Genomic DNA, 27,897 nt, shown 5'->3' on the forward strand with positions numbered 1-27,897 from the left:
ATTTTGAATTTCAGAAATATTTTTTGATGATTTGACCTCTGAACGTCATTTTTATGCTTACATCATACCTCAATAGTTTTGGGTTAAACCCTAATATATACAGAACCCTATGGGTGGATGATAATGAATTTTTTTAAATCACAAAACATACTGTCACAAATATGACTTTGAATAAACAAAAAGTATAAAAAAATAAATAAATAAAATTATAATAAATAAGCATAAATAAGTGAGAAACAAGTTGTTTTGATGATCAGCGAAGTATTAAGCTAATTTCTTATTTATTCATACTTATATTAATTTTGTTTTTTCTTATTATATATATTTTTTTTAACAAGTGCAAACGATCGAACGATTCTTTAACGTCATCCTTATTGTAAAATTTAATTAAAATAATAATAACAGTATTAAAATTATAATAAAACTGATTCCTTCACAACTAAACGAAATCCCAAACCATGTCATGTGGGTCACGACACACCAACACTTCACTTGTACCAAATTCGACCTTGATCGTGCTGAGAAGTCGGGTACAGCCGAAGGGTACATGGGGTACTAGCCCTGAGCTAAGTAATATTTGTTATATCATTAGGTGGCTCCCCCCTACTTTCTCTGCCCCCCCTACTTCTAGTATATAACTGAAGACTTCCCCTGGGGCTGTAGATCTGTATGTGCCACTCTTCAGGGATGTCTGCAGCGACGGTGAGTCAAAGAAAAAACTCTTCTTCAATCTAAGTCACTTAAGCCCTTTCAATCCCTTAGTGGGGTAAAATATCCCTTAAGGAATTTTCTTGTACGCAGAATGTACCCTGTACATCGGAAAAAACGATATTTTTTTATTCTTTTATAGTAATCTATAGCATTAGTGATGTTTGCCTGTATATAATAACGTTCAATCTCCGAGATAAGAAAAAGGAATTATTATTTTTTTAAAAGATAATGTTAAAAAAAATTTAAAAAAGGCTTTCGAATTTCATTTATAGTATGTTGTTTATTTTTTTTAAAGCATAGAAATGTCACATCACTTACCCTAGTGCCTTATATTAAGAGTTAGGATAAAAATAATTTTGAGAATATCGCATAAATATTTACGTTTTTAAGCTTGTTTAAATTTGTTAATGGTTATTTTTATCATGAATTTCTCTCTATGAAAAAATCTCTGGTACAAATACTAACTAAAGTTTAATTCATTTCAGTTAGACATTTTTAAATGTTTAAAATTTTTAATTGTTAATAGTATAAAGATGCTTCTATTATTATTTCAGTAAATAATTGTTGCAAAATAAAAAAGGCTTTCGATTTCTTTTTAAGCCATAGTAATGTTAAGTCATTTTTTACCAGTGTCTTGTATTAATGGTTACAATAATAATAATTGTTATTCATCAATTTTAACCGTTTTAAATTGGTTATTATTGTTACTATGAATTTCTCTTAAGAAAAAATCTTTTTCTGTTATATAAATTCATTTCATTGAGATAAAAAAGTTTTATTCTTTAAATTAAAAAAAAAATTAAGTATTATTATGAAAGATGACGGTGGTTTAAAAAAAATGGCTTTGGAATTTTATTACTAGTATGTTGTTTATATTTCAGGCCTTAGAAATGTCATACCATATGTCCAAGAAGTACCATACCACCATAGAAATACCATACCACAATATCAGGCCATAGAAATTATTTACACTAGTGCTGTCAGTAGACAAGATATATATAATTTAAATTTATGATAATTACACTAATCATTAGAGTCTATTACTTAAAAGCAAATAAAATCGACATTTTTTTTCTTTTTTCTAAGCCAGAATTAAAACTGATCAGGTCGTTTTATTATGTCAACAATAAAAATATTTTTACTTGTTTCAAAATATTACTGTTTATTTTTTATTGTTTCAAAAATACATAACCTTTTTTTTTAATTCAAATAATTAAAATAATCGTATGTACTTCAATTTTATTTTGTGACGGTAAAAAGTTTTGAACACTTTGAAAAGCTAGTACGAAATGAATGTTAGAATTTCAAAGATACAAAAATTAATGGGAATGTTTTGTTATTTTCTGCCTTAAATTAATAATACGATTTCATCTGCATTTTACAATGTTTTATTGTTAAAAGTTGCTTTTGTTAAAGAAATTATAGATATTCAAACAATGTAAACAAAAAAAAAAATCCAACCAATTTTTTCTTTTTAATATTTTTCTTGTTGTATAATCTGTTTTTGATATAAAGATTTTTCTTACATTTATTTAATCAGTTACTTCCGTCATATTATGTGTATTATATATTCTGTAAAATAAATTAAAAAAATGATTCAATAAAATTCATAATAATACCTAAACTGTATTAATTTCTATATCTAATAAATTACTCTTTTACTCATTGATTTTATCTCATTATTTAAAACAAATTATGCGTACTCCAAATAACATACTGATGCTAAAAGTAAAAACTTCAAAACGTAATACAATTAGAAAGACGCATGTGATGTTGGTTGGAGAAATTTCGTGCTCCTTATATTTCCAGCAAATATTTGTTTTAGTGACTTCTAAATTTAGAAGTAGTAGATGTTTTTAAAAATCATATTACCTCGATTATGCATTATCTATCCTAATAAAAATTATATAAATTTATAAATCATTGATTCTTTAATTTTTGAGTTATTTAATTTTTTTAAAGTCTGAAGTGTAAATATTATTTTATTTTAAAAGGCAATTTTTTTATTGAAAATGAGGCTATTTAATTACAATTAAATAAATCTTCACAGTTATATAATTGCTATTAAGTTGTTTTTTAATTATTGTTTCATATTTATTTTAATTTTTTTATAATTTCATGAAGGAGGTCCTGATCTATTTAATTAAAATATTTTGGTCTTTAAAAAGACTATAAATTCGCGTATTATAAATATAACTAAGTATTTTATCTATTTCAAATTAATTAATTATTGAATACTTTAAGGTCCTAGTGAATGATGCCTCGATACTGAGCAAAGTATAATCTGAAAAAAAATAATAAGTAGAGAATAAAGCTTATTTTGGAATGTTTTGTTTTGAAACTCAAAAGAAGCCTGTAATCGTTATTTAAATATTGCATATGAACTTTATTTTTTGTAGTCATCAGATGTATTAGATCTTAGAACTTAATAAAAAAAAAATCCTGTTCAGATTATTATTTTTTTTTTTTTAGAACGTTTTCATTTTTTTATTAATAACATAAATATACACCAATAAAGCATTGATATAGAATTTAATGGATTTTTAAAGTTTTACCAAAGATAAATCTTACTATTTCATTCCATAATTCTGGTTTTCACGCTTTTATTTTTTTTTTAGTGTAATTCTTCATCTTCATTTTTAAACTAAATTTGCTTCTAATAAAGATTTTTTTTTTTAGTCTGTGATATAATTAAAGTAAAAAGTAATAATTTCAAATTAATAATAATAATACAGACCAATGAATGTATATTATTCCAAAAATTCAGCACACTTTTAGCTACAGACTGACACGGTGTAAAAATAATTTAGATTTGATATGGACTAAATAAATTGTTTCACATTTATGAACATTATTCTTTTTCATATAGAAAATTCATATATATTAAATATTCACTTCTACTTTTGTTTAATAGATTACCAAAAATAAAAAAATATTCTACTACCACCCATTGGTATTGAGTTTAGAACTTTTAGCTTTTAAATATTTTTGTGCCGTAGAATGCAAAATTAGTCTAGATGCATCTTTCTTCAATACTTTACATTTGTTTTAATTTCCATATTGATTTTAAATATTTAATATATGTTAATGAAATTTGATATAATTTCCAATTAGTTTTTCCTAGTCTTGGTTGTTCATACAGTTATTTATCTTGTTTTCCTCTGATGTTCGATGTCTGTTAATTTATATTTTATTGTCAGGTGTATCTTTTTACTACTTTTAGTTTGAGTACAAAAGTACTCTTCCTGGCCAATGTTTGCCTTTGGGCAAGGAGATGTCCCCAGTTCTTTTTTTCCTACAACGGACACCCAATTTACCAAGACTCGGCCTGACTCCAGGCGGGTCTTCTGGTCAGAGGGCTAGTAAAACAAAATAAGTGTCTGCCTCAGACTGACTTGAACCCGGACTTTGAGGTGCCAATAGTTGTCGCCAATCTTGTTAACATGTGTTTAGATTTAACTGATATACACAGGGCATTATATTCAACATGAAGTGTCAACTAAAAAGCTACCAACAGACGTTCAACGTCGTAAATAACATAGGTTTACAACAAAGTTGACGTCCAAGTTGAACGTCTTTAGCCTCCTTTATTCACTCATCTATTCCACTTCTGTTTGATACATAACAAAGATACTTTGTGTCATAGATTTATTGTACTGTTTATATAATCGAAAATTTTATTATATGCTTACGTTACAGAGTAAGTTGTCCTTTAATTGAATTTTTATTTTATTATTAACAAATCATAATATGTTATTTCGAAGCGAATAGAACAGTGAAATGCTTCAGCATAATGGAGGTAAAAGATTTGGTCCAGTTGCTTCGTAAGCTAGGTGAAAGTGATGATAGCCCATCTCCTCAACTTCTCACTCATAACGTATTGTTCGTCATTTCGGCTTCCTCTGGTACATCAAAAGAAAAAAAAACTCGATGATATAAGGATACTTGGATGATGATGGGCTTGTTTTAAAAAGAAACGTAATGTCAACTGATTCCTGTCAATAGTTTTTTTCTGATATTTTTTAACATGGAAATGTCATATGTAACTAAAAAAAAGTGTAAAATAAAATAGTATTATCGAAATTTTAATTTCCTAGATTATATAATATTTTCTAAAACGATCTAGAACTCTAATTAATCTGTAAGAATGAGTCTTAATAAATAGTCTAGTGTATAATTGTACCTGAGAAATTTAAGGTATAACCAGATGAAACTTGGGTTAATTAAAAGTAAATAATAAAATAAACACACCATTTTCCGTCCCTTTTTTTTTTTTTTTTTTATTTTCCCCATTCTCGGGCATTTCCTGTTTATCCTTCGAGTTACCACAACTTATTCTAGCTAAAAGCATTCAAGTAAAGATTTATTCCGAAGGGCCTCCACGAAATAAAAATAAACCTGCCCAGGCCAGATTCAAATCAGCGCCGTTTCTGAAATGTGAATACTAAGTTTGTGACTACGCCATCCACTGGTCGTCGATCAATTTTCTGCTACGATAAATTATCATACAAAGTGATTATCTTTATCCTTTATGTCTTTATCATATTTTAAAAGTAGGAAGAATTATCACATTACATGTTGTTTCTTGCTGGAATTTTAACAAGAATTACGAGAAAACAGAAAAATCAGGGAATCCCATTAAAAGATTTTGATAATAACATAGTAAAAACTCGTTGTCTATTTTTTTTATAATATATGAAATGACTTTTCTTAGAATTGAAGGGTGTTTTTAGAGTTTAATTTACGTTGTTGCTAAAATGAATTTAGAAGTTGAGAAAATTAACCGTGTAACTTTTTCAATTTATCTTTCGAAAACTTCATTAATTTTTTATCAAGCTTCCTCGTAGAGTAACAACAATCACATTATGTGATAACTTGACGTAACCTCTTTCTGTTAATATTTGCCCTAATTTATTTTAGCAAAGTATTTGCCAATGACGGGACAGTTTCTTTTATTGCTCCAGAAAGATCGGTGCGTAACCCACTTTAAGTACTTGCGGACTCCTCTTTCTCATTACTCTTTGATTCGTGTCGCCCCAAATTGCAGACTGTCGAATCACGGACTATAATGTATCGTTTAGTTTATTGGAACAGTTAGCTTCCAGCTTTCAGAACTTTAATTATCTAACGGAAATGTATTTGAAATTTATTATAATTTTACAATTCTGTTTTATTATTAATTATAATGCTTAATGTACTTATTTATTTGATTTTGTTTATATTTGTTTCAGGTAATAACTTTGATCGTGGCGTTTTCCTGCGCTCATGCCGGGTACATCACAAAAAGAGAAGGTAATTTGGACATATTTTCACCTTTCTCTACTGATTACGGGTGTAATGGTTAAGATTTCACTTTTGTTGTAGTCAGCTCGTAAATTATTTTTCTTAACCTTCTATAAAAACGTGAGTGTATCGACCTTTAGATTAGTGATGAATGATTTCGTTTCGCTTACTAAAATATACCTAAATAAACAATAAACAATTTTTTTATTATTATTTTCATCCTAAGCAATAAAAGTTATTAACTTTTGACTGGAATTAGGTTTTTTTTTTTTTTTTTTTTTTTAAATGAAGTAAACCTGTCGCAAACTAATTTGGCTTCCGTAATATTATTAAATGAAAAGATTGTCTCTCTTTATTAATTCATAATTGCAATTTATTAATGTTCTTAGGTTGGATGAAGTTAATTCTGAAATTTTTATAAATATACATTTTTTATAAATGTTAGAATTGAAATCGAAATAAAAAGATGTAGTTTTATACACGTAACTTTACCTCAATTTCAAAAAGGCATTCGATTCTATCGACCGTTATAAATAATATAATATTTATTTATTTTGTAGGCAACTCACATACAAATAGAATTAGCCAGTACCGTAAATGGTTCAATATACTATGTACAAATATATACTACACAAAAAAATAAATTTTAAATAATTTAAGTTTTAATTGTGAGTATGATTTAAATAATTTTGTTTGTACCTGCGAGAAGTAAATTACTTGAAGATTGCTGATTGACTGACTGCGTGTATTAATTAATGGAATATGGTCCGGGTGCGTTCAAATAAAACTCAAATAGTAAATTGGTGTACTATTTTTGTTTGAGACAACGTTTCGCCCCACGTTCCAAGTCTTCTTCAGGGCTAAAAACAGATACAAACACTTGACATAAGAACAAAAAAAAAATTAAATTAGTGGAAAATAACAAGGGTATACAATGAAATTAAAAACATTTAATAAGAAAAATTAAAGGTTATAAACAATAAATGAAAATAGTAACAGATAAAGAGAAGAAATATTAAAGAAAGTACAAATTAAGAAATAAAAAGGGATAAGAATAAAATCAAATGAAAATGAACAAGACAGAATTCATACCTGTTTTCACGGAAAGTCATAGTGAACCGTTTGTATTGGGAGGTGTGGGGATAACAGTTAAGTACGTTACATTTGAAAATAATTTTAAAGTAAACAATGTAAAAAATATTAAAATTAGGTAAACAATAATTGATAATATACATAATATAGGGGGGGAAGAAATATTTAAAATATTAAAATTTACATGAATAGAAAAACAAAGAATGTACTATTATTATTTGAGCCAACACTATAAAAATATTACACCAATTTACTATTTGAGTTTTATATACCGCACCCGGATAACATTTAGAGAAGAAAATTAAAATATTTATAATTTCATGATAATTTTTTCAAAAAATAAATAAGATTTAGCTACTAATAATTTTAAGATCTTTTAAAATATAAACTCAATGTTTTATGAAAAGTTGCAATAAACTTATAGTATCCTTACTTAATAAATTAAAATTTTAATTTCGAGGACGGTTGTTTCCTACGGTTTTGGGTTAACTAAGGGGGGGAAAATATTGTTTTTCAAAAAATATCTCTACTTATTAACACTCTGCGAAAAAATTAAGATTCACAAGACTTTAAAGTTACAATTTCGATTCGCATTGTGAAGCTCTGGGCATGTGCCGAATCGATCCCTACACAAACAAGTTGTAAACTCTTTCGATCGTTGTAAACTCATCACCTTTCTTTTGTTATATACTAATGTTAAACTAAATAGTACAGGTGAAAGTGAACCATATTTTTTTACACACTAACGAACCTCGAATTTTTCAGAATAATAATTACCGAATTAAACTGTTGGATCATACTCATCCCCACGTAATTTATTGGCTTCTTTGTTATCCTTGTTCTTCAAAATATTACACAGTTTCTAATGGTCAATACAATAATAATCCTTTTTGAAATTGCCATGAAACTAATGTACTATTATATTTCTGTTGATTGTGTTTCGATTTTTACTTTAAGTTTAAATTATTTTTTAATTTATTTTTTCTCTGTTTCTTATTTAGTTATCATTTAATTTATATATTTGTAAATTTAGTGCGAATTAGCTCTATGATTCATTTTACCATTGTCTATGCGAGTTAAAAAAAAAAATCCATAAATATTTAAACGGCTCCCGTAAAAGTATGGTACATATGTAGTCTGCAGTAATTTTCTTTCAGACATCAAATGTTCTGGGAAATACAACATAATTGTTTGGATATGTTAAGTTTGATGAATCAAGTTGAACATTAGATCAATCAGAATGACAGTCAAAACTCAAAAGCCAAAGACTGACGTGATTGACTTGAATCGTATCTACACTATCAGCCAGACTGACGCGAACAGTAATCTTGTGCAGTGCCTCTAACGATTCGTAATAATAAGAAAGCTTGTTTAATCCTCTTTTTGGAAATTGCGTGATTTTTCAATTCTTTCTCCACTTCAAATTTTGAATGATTTCCAAACTGTCACTATAATCCACTTATATTATAGAATTGAATATATAGTATATACAAGAGCCGGGAAGAAAAAAACGCAGTTATCTCACCCCAATTTTTGATTACTTCAATAAAAACTATGTATAATTACTAGTCAAAATTTATGTGTCTGCCAAGTATAGGTAGGGAGACTGAAAAATGGCGGCTGTTTCAAAACCTTAAAAAAAACATTGATTTTTCATTCGGAGCTCTATATCTTAAAATCTACCAACAACACTAGGAAATCTAAGAGTACATTATTTAAAGAAGAGTAAATTTGCTGAAATATTAGCCCTAAAAGAGCTATTTACGTCCAATAGTTCTCGAAATGTGGCTTTTTTTAAGTTAGTTAATTTACTCTGAGAAATCTATATCTCAGGAACTATGTGACGTACAGATGTCTATTAGCACTCAAATTAAAGCTAGTTTAATGGACTATACAGAAATTCATGACCTTTATCTTCGTAGGAATAGTAGTTTTCATGATATTTGCTAAAATAAATTGATTTATAGTTGTTCGGACAATAAATTTGATTTATGAAAAACTTTATTTCAGAAACCATTGAACGTACTGATGTCTGCCAGCGCTCAAACTAAAGCTAGTTAAATTTACTACAAAATAGATAGAGATATTTCTATTTTCTCATTGTGCCAATCCAGCAATAATTTTGAAAATGACTCTTTTAGTTGACGAATTTACTAAGTCCATCCAGTAAACTTCATTTAGATTTAGTAATCCTGAAAATGAAAAGCTCTAATATTAGTTTGGGGTAAAAAATAGTTATTTAATAAGTAAACTTTATTCCGTGGCGAAACCGTACGTACCAGTTATAACTCGCATTAATGTTTTTCGTCACTTCATTATCTTCTAAGAATTTATGTTTATGTTTATGTTAGATATTTTTTTTTAAATCTAATTCACTAAGAAGTGAATATATTTCGTTCTGACGGTTCTAAATTATGCTTTTAAAGAAATTAAAAAATATTCCGCTATTTAGTATGAAAAAAAAAAATGCTTCTTCTCTAAAAGAAACTAAAAGGGTTGAGCATGTCACCATTTGATGTTTTTTCTCTTTACAGAAATTAGGACAGAGAGTGTTGGGCTAATTTCTATGGTCGACAGATATAATACTCTTGCGTGACGGTTGTGTGTCAACGGAAAGTAATGTTGAGAGGTGTTACAATCAACCACTCCATGTTCCCAGTCCGACAGTTGGATGTTTATAAAGATAAAACTTTATTTAGTGATAATGGAAAAAGCGTGTTTTCCCATTGTGAGATGAATTTTTTTTTAAACTAAACAAATGGACCAAATAATAAATGGGTCTTTCTTTAATATATGTTGTGCATTATTAAAATTATACCTGTTTACTAAATTTTTTTATTAATTTATTTATACAATATTTGCATTTAGATAATAACCCTATACAAATAGAGTCTATCTGAAAACATATGAAACATTGCTAATTTTTTTTTATCGTTACAAGTATTACATTTTACTATTAAAAAATAACATAAATAACAACTATGTAATAAGTAGAAGTATTATACATATTCACACTACTAAAACAATAATAAATTAAATTATTGTAAAACTTTTTTAATGATTTATTTATTGTTATTTACAACTGTATACATATATATACATCAAGTAAATTTGCTGTAAGTGATATTATGACATGATACAAACATGTGGAGAATCTATCCATTGATAGAACTCCAAAAATATTTCTAAAGGAGAAGATCTTGAGGCCATCCCTCCCCCAGACGCCTAAATTATTGTGTAACCATTATTTTAGGAATATTTTTTATTAAAATCACCCTACAATTTGTTTATAATTTCAATACATCGAGAGTTACCTCCCACCACTACCATTTCTTCTTGAGCGTTTCCTTAAGCGTCAAAATCAACTCCTGTCTAATGTTTTTTTTCTTGTAAAGATGTTTCGCTTCAATATGTGAAAAAAATCACTAAAATGTTATAAATTATTTAAAATCAATTCAGTTACATTATTATCAAATTATCTATTTTTTATTTTAGACCTATTGATTCGATTTTAAAACTTATGTTACAGCCACGAAGTAATTTACGATCCGATATTATCGAAAAATGATTTCCTTTTGTAGGATTGCACGTTCTTGCAATTTATTCTCATGCCTTTAGCCCTACAACCCCCTTCCCAGGTCTGTCGAAGACAGGTTGGCATTCTGTGATCTTCCTCGAAGAATATCTTTCCAACATTTGCTTTGAATACTGATTTCGCCCTCTTTTCTTCGGGAACGTGACGGAATAAAATGAAAAAGAAATATCCCATCAGAATATTTTTTAACACCTCTATTTAAAAAAAAATGTAATAATAATATCGAAAAGCTCTTAAAAAATGAGGCCAATGTTTTATAATTTATTCTGTATTCTGTATAAAATATAGTTATTTTTTGTTTTACATTTTTCATCTATAAAAAATACTTCTTTGATAAAATAACACGTTATACATTAACAACGAATTAGTACTTATTGATTTTGTTATTAATCTACTTAGGAAGTATTTATTTGCAATAAACAATAAATTTCAATTCTCGAAAAAAGGAACTGATTTATTTTTTTTTATTTTACCTTTTATGATAGATTTCACATTATCGACTTAAAAACACACAAGAATAATCACAATAGTGCCATTATACCTTGTTTTGTTTTTTTTTATTTTTTTTCACCTGAGTTTAGTGATGTATAAATAAAAAATGTTTAAATTAGTAAAATTCAAATTTAATTATTCCACATGTGTGGTATCAGTAAATAATGACTTATCAATTGTATCCCAATATCTCCCTTTAAGAATTGTATCAAAATTGGGAAATTAAAATAAATCCCATGAAAACACCTTCACACATCAAACATTATCATTTAGACTTAGACATTTTTTCAATCTAAAATAATCTTAATGGCTAATTAAGGAATAATCGCAAAATTAAACTTACTATAATTGACTCAATATCAGAAACCATAAAATTACACTATTGTGTTTTTACGTCTCCAGTTTCATTCGGGACAGACGAGTTCTAACAATGGGAAAACATCACGCTTTTATTATCCTATCATCATTCACCATCGGTAGGATACTCCCGTCTTCTGCTCCGGTGTAAATAACTTTCTCTCAGTCCTTTCAGAAAGATCGAAAGCGTTCCGTCAAAGAAACATTAGCGCAAGAGAACTACCAAGATAAAACACGGACAAAGAAATGGTACCGCCTAGACAGCTAAACTTCGTTGAATGTTTCACTTCTCTATACATCTTTATTTTATTTATAGGCAGATAAAGTTTTGATCTCGTTAATCTTATGCTAGGATAGAGTCGACGCGAGTTATGTGATAGGATGAAGATAAATTGTTTTTTCAACTTTTTTTCCTAATTTTTTTTTTCTGCTGTAAATATTTACAGAATACACATGGATTCAAGGAAATTATTTTCTAATATTGCTTTGATTTAGATTACTATAGCTTTGTATTGTAGATTTTTAGCTATTTCAAAAAAAAAAAATTATTTTTGGAAGAATTTATTTTTAAACTTAGAATCCCATTTTTTTGGAAGAATTTATTTATTATTCCTCTAGGCGGATTCATTACTTCTGTATATATTTTTATTTTATTTTATTTATAGGTTGATAAATTATGCTGGACCTGATGTATTGGCCTAACGTACTAGATGGTCATATAAGAACAGATACTTCTGAATCTGGAGATTTTTCTACAGGTCACATTGGTGGATTTCTAGCCAGTGTGTAATGTACTAACGCACAGACCTTATCTGACAATGTGACGAAAGGCACGATTCTCTGGACATGGCTTTCTCACAACTTCATTAATTTTAATGATACTTTGTCATACTACTATAAACGTACTTTTTCGGACTGAATCGAATTGCAAAGTATTTTTTGTAATAGAATTAACCTGAAAGAAGTCACTACTTTTTTCTTTAGTTTTCATATTCCTTTACTAACAAAAACTAATATTAAATAAAAAACACCCTAATTAAAAAAAACACCACTCATAAACTTTAACTTGCGTTGATGATTTTTTTAGTAGCTAATTAAAAAAAACTCAATTTAACCATTGATGATTCTTGAAAAGTGAATTGAATAAGATAAGCTAGCTTTATCCATACTATATCATATCGATTTAAAAAAAATAGTTTAAAATATAAAATATGTATAACTATCATAATTGTCTACCTATTTTCCCCCTCCATCCTACCAAGTAACTTCAAATTTCAGAGTATATGTAATGATAAAAAAATTATTATATATACACATTTTAATAGTAATTAAAGATTTTTAGATTACACAAAATAAAATAATATTATCTTCTTTAGAAACGCTTCAATATTTTAACAATTGATTTACACGAAGATAATAACATTATATAATATATAAAATAAAAGGAAAATTGAAGAAAATTTATTCTTATTCTTCAGTTGTGTTCAGTTATCTAATAATCAATAATTATAAATAATTAATAATTTTTTTGGTAATAACAAGTAATAATCGAAACGAAAAATAAAAATTTAGCTTTTATTCGAATAAATTTACCTTACTCTTTTGGTAATTAATTTAAAATTAAAAATAAATCAGTTTTTTTCTCATATCTGTCTCTTTTTCTTCTAGAAAGACAAGGAACTTATTATTAGGAATTAAGAAAAAAAGGTCTTCTGTTTATCTCCTTCTTCTGGAAGCCTTCCAAAAGCAGAGAAAGATGCTTATTTCTCTAAAACAGAGAAATTAGAAACCTTCAGTATTATTTGAGTTTAAAAAAACGACTGCAGATATTGAGAATTCCATGCATGGTGTCAGACTTGAATTAAATGTATTCTAAATCATAATTGAATGTATTATGTATTCAATATTGCACGAGATGTATATATTTCAATTTATTTTAAATACTTTTTTTTTAACACAGCATTATTGCGCATATACTACTGAAGTACAACCACCATTAATAATTTCACCTTTCTCGGTATATTCGTATTTATTTTTCAAATATAATGATCAATAAGTCAGTGATTGAGTGGTTTTTATTCTTTTATACGCTATGATAAATATGAAACCGGTTTCTATGGAAATTTGCTCAGATTATTTACAAAATATTAATAGATTTGAACTCTATGACTTAAAGTTTCTAATACTGGTCCAATAATGATTATTTAAGTTTTATCTTATAAAAAATTGCATTATTTTTCAAATGAGTATTTTATAAAAATTAATATATTTTATTTAAATTTTAGAAACCCAATAATAATAGCAACCACTAATCATCAGTGAGTGAATTTTTACTGGCTCGGATAGCCTTTTTTATTATAAAATTTATCATTTTATAAGATAAATGTTAAACAATAAAATAGAACGTAGTTTAAAAGGGTTTGAATATTTTTATTAGTTAAAAATTTCTTTTTTCTGTTTCTTTTGTTTTATTGGTAAAAAAATTCCTATCGTTTTTCTACTCAATGTTTTTTTTATAAATTTTAAGCTTCAATTATCCTATTTTCTGTTTCCTATTAAAAAAAAATCCTATACTGACCTTTGAATCCTTTAATAAATGAATAATTTTCCAGTTGGTTGGACTAATTTTCTAAAGTATATAGACATCAGAGAGGTGAAAAGGTCAGCAGTACGTTTGACCTATAGCGGCCAAACTCGGTCTATATTCCCTTTAATATAATTACCAATTCTCTTAGTAGTGGTATTGTACCATGGATTTTTTCAAGTACCTGGTTTTTATGATAAATTTATACTTGCGCTTGCATTATGATTTTTTTATTCGTGTCATGAAAACTGTAAACCTTAAAATCAATATTTATGTCTTAAAGAACAATATTAGAAAACTAATTGTTTGAGGCACTCATTACTCATAAGACTTGAAGTATTGTCCTGAAGGGATGAATAATAAGATAAAAATTACACACAAGAAAAAGGACATACTAATATAAAATTTCTTTATACATTCTGTAATAAATGTATCGTCAGATAACCTTATTGAAAATAAGCTAGGAAAAAATAAATAAAATGTTGTCTACCCAATTAAAAATTAAATGCTTCCAAAAGTTTGGATTTATTCTATTGCCAAAAAATAAAAATTGGCCCTCCCATGCCGGGTATTGATTCAATACTGGCACAAGATACTCTAATATGCTCGACCATCTTTACGATTTTTAATGTAAATATAATTAGCTCTTATAATGTTCCAGTTGTTATTTTATTAATGTCAAACATTTTAAAATAAATATTTATGTATAATACATTTTCATAATTATTAATTCCAAAATATTTACAATACGCAGTTTATTCTTTATTTTCATTATATTCGTATTCTAAAGTTGGTGTTCTAGGTAATTTAACTAACCTATAAGAAAGTTAAACGAAACTTTTTAGGGACTAGAATCACTTCTATTTCGCTGTTGAAAAAAGCGCAACGCATTCGTCATAAGAATTGTGTCATTGGTTAAGTCAAATTGTCCTCAGGCTTATTTAAAATTTTCAACATCTTCCGAGGCCTACGCCGCGATCCCTTTCTCCTGAAGATGTCACACCGAGGTCAGATTGCGACATTCATCTTCTTACGGTTCATCCAGCCTCATTCTTTTGCGTCGGGTGAAAGGTGAAGTCAGAGTAGTGTTTGGGCGCCACTTAGCGAGATAGTGCTAACAGTTCATACGTAGCCTTGTCTCTTTTCATTTTATCATCTTTAGCATTGCATTATATTTACTTAAGAGTGTTAAACAACTGCAATCCACCATTAACACAAATGCAGACCTAATTAACTCATAAGCATTCTCAATTAGTATTAAAAGTTTAATCTTTGTAATAAGCATACCTCAAGGGAGATTTTAACCTAGTAGATTAATAACTGGTTTCCTATCTTTAAGGATCCAGAATACAATCATGTGAACATTCTTCTTTGCCTTAAAAGTAAACGCATTAAGCGAGGAATGAATTTTAATTCTGTGTATTCTTCATAAATACACTAAACCAAACAGCTGGGTTAGGTAATTGCCAATTGTAGAGTACAAATTTCATTAAAAACAAGTAGATATTTTTCTCGGTCATAACAATTTGAAGGGGATTTTGAAGCGGGGAAATCTTTATAACACTGCCATGCCCAGGACTGGATGTACAAGATTTATTTATTTTTTATTACCAGCAATATTAAATATTTTCATTATTTGTAAATGGGATATTCATTTCACAACATTTAACACATATTGTTTTATAAATGAATAGTTTATTTAATCAATTTAACTTTTTTTTTCCGGAAACACTAGTACTTTGAGATGGAAGAATTTCATAACCCATAATTATTTCATAATAAAAAACAATAAAAATAAAAAAAAAACAATAATAATAATTCACGCTCATTAAAAAAGCAAGATTTGGCGTTACTTAACTTCGGGAAAGTCCCCTTCAACTTGATTTACATTAAAAACACAAAATTAAAATTCAGCTTTACTAAATTTTGACTTGGAGGTAATAGTACAAAGGAGAAGGTGCTAAGAATAATGAAAACCAAAGAAGCTTTTATAGCTTAAGAATTCTAGAGGCGTGGATGAGGAGTAAGAATCACCGCCTGAATTATAATTTTTTTTTTTCAGTTTAAATAACAATTACGAACTGTCATGTTATCCTGAGCGTAAACTTTAGCTCCAAGGGCGTAGTAAACTCCCCTCTTTTTGGCTTCGTTTTTTTTAAGTAGGGTATGCCACCTTCCTGAGTTTCGGACACTACTTCTGTTATGCTATAGTATATTTTTTTTTATCTAATGGCAATTAATGGTACATACTGTATAATATAATCATTGTGGTATCTCTGCAATTATCCTGAAACGTTTGACATCGCTCAATATCCCTCCTACTATTATCGTGTTATGAAGAGAATACTTCATAAAATGGTTTAGGATGGCTTTTTATTTATTTCTATTTTATTTTCCACCTCTCTTTTCTGTCGGATTGTCAATACATTGTTAAAACTGTTTGGGATAACCATTGGTTAACGATCGTTTCATGCTAAACTTCTCGACCTGCTATTGACACTAGAGCAATTATTTCAACCATTGCCTCGGGCAACGAATTACAAACTTCATCTATAACTGCGATGTTATTTGCTCTTCCCCGGTAGTAATGGTGAGCTGTCACACTTAATGGGCTCTTGTGATTTGTAATTCTTTGGCTTGGATATTAATTTTGAACGGTCTGTTGTGCTATGCTTCGTTATTCGCCTTCGATACTGAACGACTTGCACTTCTTGGATGAAAGCTGCTGACCGAATAGGAGATTCTCAGACACTTTGTCTAGCAAGCTCCATACTCTTCCTGTCTTACATAAAACTATTAGTAATTGTTGCAGATCATTGGCTACCGTCATAATGTGGAAGTATCTTATTCTTGTCGACTTCATCCATCATCTAACTTTACGTAATGTCATTACTCTGGACTTATTCTTGATATTAAAAGCTTTTGTGACTCAACTGTACGAAAAAACAATCAGAACAGAAAGACGAAAAGAAAAATATTATTTCTTTAATTTTGCACACGATAATTAACTATTGTATTTTATATAATACGGAAATGTAACAAAGAATTCTAAAATTAGGACTTTAAAAATAATGGAAAATGGTATATTTATAAAATTGTAACATGTTACTGATCCTTCCTTGGAAATTATTTTATTTAATAATCTAAGCAGATGGGAGAAGGGCAATAGTTATAAACTATATAAATTTTTACAACTTTCTCACTATTATTAATTTTATCTTTTGATTACTTTTTTAATTATATATACTTCATTACCAATTACTTTACATCTTGGACCAATGATGATAATGCAGGAGAAACGCGACCAGGAAAAGTGAAGCCAAAAGGCCCATATTATAAATTTCGGGGGGTGCGTTAGGCATGTTTTATTTTAAGAAGAGCTAATCCCACGTATATATATGTAAAAATATTCCAGCATATTTTTAACATATGCTATATTGAAGCAAGTAAGATTTTTTTTTATTTTGTAGTAAGATAGTTTGAGAAAAGGAGCTAACTCAATTAGACGAGGCTGCCGGATTGTTTAAGCTCTTTCTCTCCTATTACAATGTACATATAAAATTGCAATATAGAATTAATCAGTTTTGCCCGCTCTCGCTTCATCTTACTTCACGATATAATTTACACCCAAATAATTTTTTTTTCTTGAGTTTTAGAACGTCAGTAAAGAAGTTTCACTTCAATTATTTTTTCTCTCCCAAACTAATGAATTTAATTTGATGAATATATTCCAATTTCATAAATTTGTTTTCTTTATAATATGGTATTATAAACATCATTAACGAAAATATAAAAACAAAAAGGGTGAAAATATAATTACCAGAAAATATTGGAACTAAAGGAGCTACTCACTTTTTGCATAAGAATAACGATAATTTTTTTTGTTATGGGGATTCAGTCCATTTGAAAAATATACGGAAATGGAGCTCCATCTTTTTAGCCGCTACCTCCTCAATTATTGTGTTTGTATTCCGTCGAATGTTCTTAACACCCTTGAAACATTCAGAAAATTAGGTGTTAGAATACCCACATCACGACATAATTTTAGGTTATCAAGTGTTAAGGATTTTGTATTTTACCCTTGGCATTAGGCTTGGGTGTCAATTAAATGAGAATGAAATCACGAAGGGGTGGGAGTGAAATAAACACCTAGGGTGCAGGATATTCCAAAAATCCTTCCTTTTCCCCTTCGCCTTTGAAAAATTGAGATTGACAGTTCGTGATCAACGGATTTTTTTTCCCTTCAGCTCCAGCATTTTCATTTTATATAAGTCAACATTTTTTTAACACTTTTTTTTTTAACTTAAAGCCAAAACAAGGTCCGTTGAATTGATGTAAATACTGGAAGTACCAGTGATAATATTGTTATCAACTAATAAGTACTTCAAAAATGAGAAAGTGGCTTAAAAAAGAAGGCACATCTGTTATTTTAATTTATTAGTTACTAAAATTGAAACATTTTATCAAATCGGAACCTTGTTTTTTAACAATTAAACGCTTCCCAATAACCAATTCATTAAATAAGTCATTACTTTGATGTTAAAAAATAAACGAAATAAATAATCAATATCTTATACCGAATTAAAAAAAGTATTTTTCATCCTCTTCAATTGATAAAATCATCTATTATCCCAAATATATTAACATTATTTTCATTAAAAATTACCGATATTACAATCTATTGTATAATTGAAATCCGAAAACAAATATACACATTCTCACAACATTTTAATAAATAACTTACTTTTCCGAAGATCTTTTTTAAATCAGTTGGTTCTTTAAATTCTAAAACTAAACTGTAGCCAATGAAAAGAAATTAGTACATGGATGAAGGAAATATTTCATATATATAATATATATATATATTTAGTTATATTATAAACTTTAATGGCGCCCAAACTTTTGACCGCTTTACTATTCATTTTAATGTACTTTGTTTGCTAAATACAGAAGCTGCATTATTTATAACTCCACTCATCCAACTGTTGCGTTGTGATCAATCTAAAAAAATTCATACTGGGATCCTACTCTGGTGTGCTTCGTTTTAAATTCATAAATTAATTAACGATTATCTTAAATTTAATATTTGTGGTTCAACTTCTGTTTCAATGATGTTAAAATAATTTTGTTAATACTCTATGTGGTTTGAAAAACTAAAATAATGTGACAAACAGTCATAATTCTTTATTAGTGTTTTAACATAAAATCATTAAAAAATATTTAATATATGTGTACAAAACATATAAAAAAATAATAGTACAAATAGCCACCTATATTTCTTATTTTGCTAACTATTATATTAAACTTAATGCTCACAGTTAAAAAATCATCGATAGAAAAAAAAATATACAATAAATTCATCCTAATGAATAACAGATATTGCAATTATTCGAATAACCATCTAAATTCCCGTTTAAATTCTTTGATGGCCAAACATTCCTATCTAATCGGACAGAGGAAGGCTTTGAACATGACGAATACTTTAGCTGCTCCCTCCTTGAGTAAAGACGACTAATGTAAAATACAATTTTCTTATTTTCACACTAGAAAATCGTCGGTTCAAAGTCCGAAAGTGGTAACTGGGAATTTTTGATAGAATTAATTTTTACAGTTACAATTTGCAGATTTAAAGTTACTAATTTCTAATTTGAATATTCGCCAGTAATAGAATAATCTGAGTATTTCGAATTCCGAAAAAATAGTCAGTTGCGATATCACAAAATGGGATATTTAAAGTGAAATAACCCTTAATTCTCTATTTGTCAATCTACGGTATATCAATGTATTTCAGGGATTTGTAATGTGTCTATTTTTACTTTCACTTTCCTATATCCAAAATATACAGTTAGGAAAAGTATTGCGTGAAAAACTTCCATTTTTCTATGGGAATTCAGGTTTTGAGGTTCTCTGAGTCCAAATAAGAAAGTTTCGCAGAATGCAAAGTATCTTCGTGTTTCTGTGGTTAGCCTAGCTCAAAAACGAATAGTCTATCGGAACTGAAATTATACATGTATAGACGTGAGAGCACCTTTTTTGTTAATTCACTTACCGGTTATAATGAGGGCTGTTATTTTAATTAAAATTGGCAAATCAATGAGCAATAAAGTAGTATTTGAAACCTGGCAAGTGGTATCCTCATTGAAGTAGTCTAAAATGGATCTAATTCCGAACTTGAAAAAATCTTTCTCTAAATTATCTATAATTTTTTTTATCCGAAATAAATAATTAAATCAAATGAGCGAAACTTTGAGGTTCCCTTCTCGCAGAAACATTTTTTTTTTTTTTTTTAATACAAACCTATGTAGAAGCCTATTCCTCCTCTACCGTATACACCTAATTCTGGTACGGTTATACTTCAAGGTTTAATTTGTTATGTGGGTTATATTTTTTTTTTATAATAATGACGCGAATTTCACAACTTGCTATTTTTTTTTAACTTTGAGACCTGTAATTTGCATAATATGAAACGAAACTTATATTCAATTCCTCGACAATTTTTTTGTGTTAAAAGGGCAAAACTATCAAGTTCACAATCATGTAATTTTTACTGATTTTAAACTGGAGGAAACACGGAAGGAAACAGGATAGTTTTTTTTTTTACGACCTAAAAGTAATAAGTTTGAAGCAATAAAAACTAGTCCCGTTCGATATGAGGTAACATCACCAGGGAAAGTTTGAGTTAAATATAGACATAGGAGTTTGGGATCGTTATATTCCCCCACCACCGCTCCTCTGATCTCCGAGGTCATGGTGTTTCAGTGAACTGTTCATTCACGATCGAATGCAGTTGCAACTTCTGACCTAGAGAATATTTATATTGCAATTATTATGAAAATTAATATCTAACGATATTTAATGTGAATTAATAATTATTATTTGTAAACAGTTTTTTTTTTAAGATGATTTACAAACTAGTTTTAAGATGGACAACACTGAGGCAGTGATCTCCCACGCCGATATCTTACGCTGAATGAATAAAATAAAAGAGTGAAATGAGACAGAACGACCTTATTGAGTCTTTTATTTTTTTCCTAAACCCTTTAACGAAAAAAATTATTAAAATAGAACAAACATATATTATTAAACATACTGTTAATTTGCACTATGTCCTTTTACTAGAGCATTTGAAGAGGGGGCTAAGGATATTAGATATTTTGGATAAGAGGATGTGTATTAGTCTAATGGTGTCGGGCACGCCAGGTTTTATTTGAGTATTTTTTTTATCTTCTAAGTTCCATGGATGCGTTGGGATGAAGTCATGATTGAAACGGGTTGAAGGTAGCCTCTTCTTCTACATTCTGGTAATGTATTTTAAGAAGTGAGGAAATTGAGCAATCTGTATTTTATGTCAGTCTCTTGGTGACGGGGCTCACCGGGTTTGTTGATTCAATTAATTTAGTTACTTGTACCCAGTCGAGTCTGAGTCTGTTTGTATGTGTCCGCCACCTTTGTGGCCGTCTAGTCGGTGTCAGTGTCCTAAATAATGGGTTCGTTTAATAATTTGAGTCTTTTTTTTTTTTTTTATTTTCAAAACCTCTCAAACCGCTCAAGCTTACCTTTTGCTATCTTCTTAATTTGAGTCATTCCAGACAATCTCTCACTTTAAACATGTACTCGAATTTAACATGCGTGAAATCATAGGAAATACTTTCAAATTTGATTCACTTTATTTTCCGTACGATTTAATCTCAAATTGTCATTTCAATTAACTGCCAAGTTTTTGGAACAAATTAAACCAAGTTTTAAAGTTAAACCATTTATTTCACTTACCTATATATGGGATAAATAGTATGGGAAAGTATTGCGAACGTGCGAAATTCCGAATTCCAGTTTTCAACGGAAATACAGGTTTTTGGGTTTTCATTAATATCAGATAGATATTATTCTCACTGAATTTAAAAAAATCTTTTAAAATACTTTTAATTTTTTTTTAAAATAAACAGTTATTCTTTTCAGAATTAATACAATACAAAATGTTAAAGAAGTTTATGAATAACTAAACGAAAAGAAAAGAAAAAATCTTGGGAAGGAACCACAATATGGTGTACTTTAAACATTGCTTTAAACTGGAAGATCCAGTGACCATCTTCTTTTCAGACGCCTTGGAGGATTATAAGGGATTATTAAGGATGAGAGATTAAGAATAAGGGTTTGGATGGGTAAGGATTTTTGAATGAAAGTAGGTATATCTATTTCGGATCAAATCTGCATAGATTTTAAAGCAATTTTTACCTTATCTGGCATTTCTATTTTTTTTTTTTTAATATCACCAACATAGTGATAATTTCAACACAAGCCCACCAATATACACAAAACATTTATAGGGTGGTAAGTGAAGGTAACATGTTTTACATTCAATAACTAACCGATTGTAAATATTTTCGAAGATTTCGTAACAAATTAAACATAATTTTATTTTTTAATTTTTTAAAGAAAGCTTTGAGCAGTGAAAGCTTAAAATTGCTCCCGCTAGTGAATGTTGTTGCCGAGGTGTCGTTGCTTTGCCTTAAAAAGCTGTTTTTATTTATGGTGACTGGCAAAACCTAACTCAGAGTCAGTCATACCTAACTTGCGATTCTTTTCGTGGAGGAAAAATGTAGCTATGAAACGGAACAGCTTTCTCCGTTATAATTATTCTATCAGATCTGAAGTGAATAGCCTAAGGATCTGTAGAAACTAATACCAGTAGATGGTATAATACTATACCTTCGAAGAACTAAAATTAATCCACAAAAATGAAAGTATGAATTAAATCATATGCTTTCATACCTCTCTCTTCTAAACCCCATTGAAACCTGAATCTACAAGTTCAAATGAAACATAATGTTCCTTTCTGTGTCTTGTAGGAATCTATTGGCGATTCATTCACTCAGTATTCCGATTCCAGTCTTATCAATGATGTATATATATTGGACTGTGCCATCATTATAACATACTGGGTCTCGCGATCTATAGGGCCTTTTAAGTCCTATAATCTGTAAAAGTGCTAGTAGACCAAGCAGTGACCAATTTTTGTCATTATTTTCGACCAATAAAAAAAATATAAATAACTATATGGATATATAAAAAAAATAAAGTTTGTTCTTTTAGTTATTATAGTTCTCAAGTTTTTTTTTTATAGTATTCAAAATACGGCGTTTTAGGTTTTACATGCTATTTATTTATTAATTTATAAAATGAGAAAATATTATAATATCAAGTAGTTTCCCCAATCAGTGTCATCTTAAACCCATGTTTATTACTTATTAAATATTTTATTAAAAACATAAGTTAATTATTTACTGGGATAAATTTATTAATTATTAATTGCAATATCAATTGTGTCCAAACATGAACGTCATCATGAGAAACTTTAAATATATCGGGAACTACAGTATTAAGTTTCAAAATGAAGCTGGTTTATGATTTTCTTCGTTGGAAAAATAGTTTTCATTATAATTGTCAAGTAATGGTGATTTCCCATATTTAGGAAAATGTGGTTCTTTTTGAAAAAAACCCATCTCGGCTAACGTAGAGAACTCTATTAGCTCAAATTTATTCTACTTAAAACAAGAGTAGGATAATGCTTTTTGTGTATTAAGTAGTTTCCATGAAACTACACATAGAATAAAGAAGTTAAGAGTTTTTCAGATAAAATTAATTTAGCAAATTTAGATTTAGTGATATTTATAACCAAAAATCTGACAAAAAAAAAATTACCCAATCTTTGTGATCAGAATAATGTCAGAAGAATATAAAAATACACGTAAGTATATTAAATTATATGAACACGCACAGTGTTTTCATTCCATATACATTTGATTTAAAAATTTTCTGACCATATGAGAATCATGTTGAATATTAAAAACGGGCACCTCATCCTTCACCCCATACCTAATTGGAGGTTCCGGTTGGATCTTCCGCGCTACGAATGGTTCCGTTGCCTTCACCTTCCTCGGCGAAAGTTGTTATTACATCAGGCACTTGTTCTACCGCGCTCTGACCTTGGGAGCCTTCAGTTAGTTCGTTGAGTTGGATTATCGGCATCTTATCACGTTATTTGTAGTACATGACTCGATTCTAATGCTCCTTTGACAGAGGAGGAGTGCGTGCGGGGTTTTCACCTAACTCAGTGTCTTTTCACTCCCCAGTAATGCGGTTCGTCTTCGAGAAAATGCACTTTCTACAGATGTCTGAAAACTTTCTGTATTTTATGAGTTTTGTTTGGATGAAACAGGCTGTTTTGATGACTTCCTTTTATTATATAAAAAAAAACTTTAACTTTCAAATTCTTCAGTATCACTCTGAATCAGGATTTTTATAAGAATATTCGAAAGAGTATATTAAAAACCACATGGATTTGGTTTGGTTCTCATGGAAACCCCTTCAAACTATTATTTTTTTTAAACAACTTGATTACTTTGGAGACATTCTACTGCTCATTTGCCACATTTTATTTCTATTTAGTTTCCCCGATGTATTTTCGAAATTTAGATACTTTAATTACTATCCGTACTATTATTATTTTTATATTTCTTTTTTAATTTTTCTTTTTTTGGAAATTTTAATGCTACATCGTGATTACCTCACTTAAGTAACATAGATTTCATTAAATATTATACTGGATAATCCATATCACATAAATGTGATCCATATTTTTTTTTTGTGAATACAAAAAAAAAAGTTCTTTTGTTGAATTAAACGACGTTTTGAATTTATCTTACATAATTTTTTAAAATGAGAAAATATTTTTATACAGCACTCACTGGGCAATATTTTTAACAAAAAGTTCCTTAGTCTTCTTATTATGTCAAAAAACGAAATATAATATGAACAGCCATTTCCTCAATATATTGGTACATTACATAGAATTGATTATTGAATAAACTCTACATTTTCGCGAGTGTTATTATTCCTGTTTAAGACCTTTCCGTTAATTTAAACTCTTTTGGCAAAAAAGATGTCTCCCTAAAATGTTTTCATTTAGTTTCGTTAAGTTCTATTGATGCAATGCTTACTTAGTCTTCACTAAATAACAGGTAAAAGATGGTGTAGGGTGCCAAAAATATTTTTAAGTTTATTTAACAGTTGTTACTTACCATTTTAGCTACTCACGCTAAAATAAGGATCAGTTTTGTCAATGAGTATATACTCACACTCACCAGTAATTCTTCATTTTCTTCCTTTCAGCTCCCCTCGGAGGCGGCGGTGGCGGAGGCTACGACTATCCTCGACCTTCTGTAGGGCTGCCTTCCGGCCCTGTCTCCCCGCCCGCTACAAGCTACGGTGTACCTGCAGGGCCGGCTCCAGTCCCAGCTGGTCCAGTCCAAAGGCCTTCCCCATCATATGGTGCTCCATCAGGTGGCAACGGTGGGGGTGGCGGAAGACCCTCTGGTGGCTATGGAGCACCAGCACAAAGACCATCATCTAGTTATGGTGCCCCATCTGGTGGTGCTCCTTCAGGAAGTTACGGTGCCCCATCTGGTGGTGCTCCTTCAGGAAGTTACGGTGCCCCATCTGGTGGTGCTCCTTCAGGAAGTTACGGTGCCCCGTCTGGTGGTGCTCCTTCAGGAAGTTACGGTGCCCCATCTGGTGGTGCTCCTTCAGGAAGTTACGGTGCCCCATCTGGTGGTGCTCCTTCAGGAAGTTACGGTGCCCCGTCTGGTGGTGCTCCTTCTGGAAGTTACGGTGCCCCATCTGGTGGTGCTCCTTCTGGAAGTTACGGCGCTCCATCTGGTGGTGCTCCTTCTGGAAGTTATGGCGCTCCATCTGGTGGTGCTCCTTCTGGAAGTTATGGCGCTCCATCTGGTGGTGCTCCTTCTGGAAGTTACGGTGCTCCATCTGGTGGTGCCCCATCCGGTAGTTATGGTGCACCATCTGGTGGTGCCCCATCCGGTAGTTATGGTGCACCATCCGGTGGTGCTCCTTCAGGAAGTTATGGTGCCCCATCTGGCGGTGCACCATCCGGTAGTTATGGTGCACCATCTGGTGGTGCTCCTTCAGGAAGTTATGGTGCTCCATCTGGTGGCGCTCCTTCCGGAAGTTATGGCGCTCCTTCCGGTGGTGCCCCGTCCGGCAGCTATGGTGCTCCTTCTGGCGGCGCTCCCTCTGGAAGTTATGGTGCTCCATCTGGAGGTGCTCCTTCAAGCAGCTATGGTGCGCCCTCTGGTGGTGCTCCTTCAGGAAGTTACGGTGCCCCATCTGGTGGTGCTCCTTCTGGAAGTTATGGTGCACCGGCCCAAAGGCCATCTGGTGGGGCTCCTTCAGGTAGCTACGGTGCCCCATCTGGTGGTGCTCCTTCAGGCAGTTATGGTGCCCCATCTGGTGGTGCTCCTTCAGGAAGTTATGGTGCCCCGTCTGGTGGTACTCCATCTAGCAGTTATGGTGCTCCTTCTAGCGGGGCTCCTTCAGGCAGTTACGGTGCGCCTTCTGGTGGTGCTCCTTCAGGAAGTTATGGTGCCCCATCTGGTGGTGCTCCTTCTGGAAGTTATGGTGCACCAGCCCAAAGGCCATCTGGTGGGGCTCCTTCCGGTAGCTACGGTGCCCCATCTGGTGGTGCTCCTTCGAGCAGTTATGGTGCTCCGTCCGGCGGTGCTCCTTCAAGCAGTTATGGTGCTCCATCAGGTGGAGCACCTTCAAGCAGCTATGGTGCACCTTCTGGTGGTGCTCCATCTGGTAGTTACGGAGCCCCTGCTCAAAGGCCCTCAAGCAGCTATGGAGCACCTTCTGGCGGTTTTGGAGGTGGTCAGTCAGGTGGATCTCAGAGACCCTCTTCGGGATATGGTGCTCCATCACGCCCATCTTCATCCTATGGCGCTCCTCAAGGTCCTTCAGGTGGTTCTAGGCCTTCAAGTAGTTACGGGGCACCTTCGTCTGGTGGTTCTTCTGGAGGATATAGTGGTGGAGCTCCTTCATCCGGTGGATACAGTGGTGGTGGATCTTCCCAAGGTGGTTATAGCGGTGGAGCTCCTGCTCCTTCGAGCAGCTACGGAGCACCTTCGTCCGGTAGTTCTTCTGGAGGATATAGTGGTGGTGCTCCTTCATCCGGTGGATACAGCGGCGGTGGTTCTTCATCTGGTGGTTACAGTGGTGGTGCTCCTGCCCCTGCACCTTCTGGTAGTTATGGTGCTCCTTCATCCGGTGGATACAGCGGCGGTGGTTCTTCATCTGGCGGTTACAGTGGTGGTGGTTCTTCTGGAGGTTATAGTGGTGGAGCTCCTGCCCCTGCACCATCTGGCAGTTATGGTGCACCATCTTCTGGCGGATATAGTGGTGGCGCTCCATCATCCGGCGGTTACAGTGGGGGTGGTTCTTCAGGAGGTTATAGCGGTGGTGCTCCTGCCCCTGCACCTTCTGGAAGCTATGGCGCTCCATCTTCAGGTGGATACAGTGGTGGCGGTAGTGCTCCTGCTCCTTCTGGTTCTTACGGTGCTCCCTCTGGTGGTTCCGGTGGATCATCTGGTGGAAAATTCGCTGGACAGAGTGTGCAAGTTTTCCCTCCTGTGCCATCGATCAGCTTTGGACTTCCATCCCAAACATTCCAAGGAGGTAGTGGAGGAGGTGCAGGTCAAGGAGGTAGCGGAGGAGGTGCTGGTCAAGGAGGCTCCGGCGGATATCCATCTGGCCCGTCTTCTGGAGGTGGTCAACAGTACGCTAGCAATGGTGGATATGCTTATTAAGTCTTTGTTTGTTGAGTCTGCTATACACATGCGAAAATGTGGGCCATTTAATTTATTTATATCTAAATGTATCTATCTCATTCCTTTTGTAAAAACTTTAATAAAACCAACTTTATTCCTGTAAG

General features: G+C 31.2%; 1 protein-coding gene across 1 annotated transcript; it reads left to right on the top strand.

Annotated features, from left to right (window-relative positions):
* Positions 1-664: 664 nt before the first annotated feature.
* Positions 665-27,897, top strand: LOC106687552 (pro-resilin). Its single transcript, XM_014431505.3, has 3 exons — positions 665-702; positions 5,943-6,003; positions 25,284-27,897. The coding sequence occupies exons 1-3, from the start codon at positions 670-672 to the stop codon at positions 27,770-27,772; spliced, it is 2,583 nt and encodes an 860-aa protein (XP_014286991.1). The 5' UTR covers positions 665-669; the 3' UTR covers positions 27,773-27,897.

The sequence above is a fragment of the Halyomorpha halys genome, unplaced genomic scaffold (genome assembly GCF_000696795.3).
Source record: "Halyomorpha halys isolate HHAL.00 unplaced genomic scaffold, Hhal_1.1 Scaffold978.1, whole genome shotgun sequence".
Classification (NCBI taxonomy): domain Eukaryota; kingdom Metazoa; phylum Arthropoda; class Insecta; order Hemiptera; family Pentatomidae; genus Halyomorpha; species Halyomorpha halys.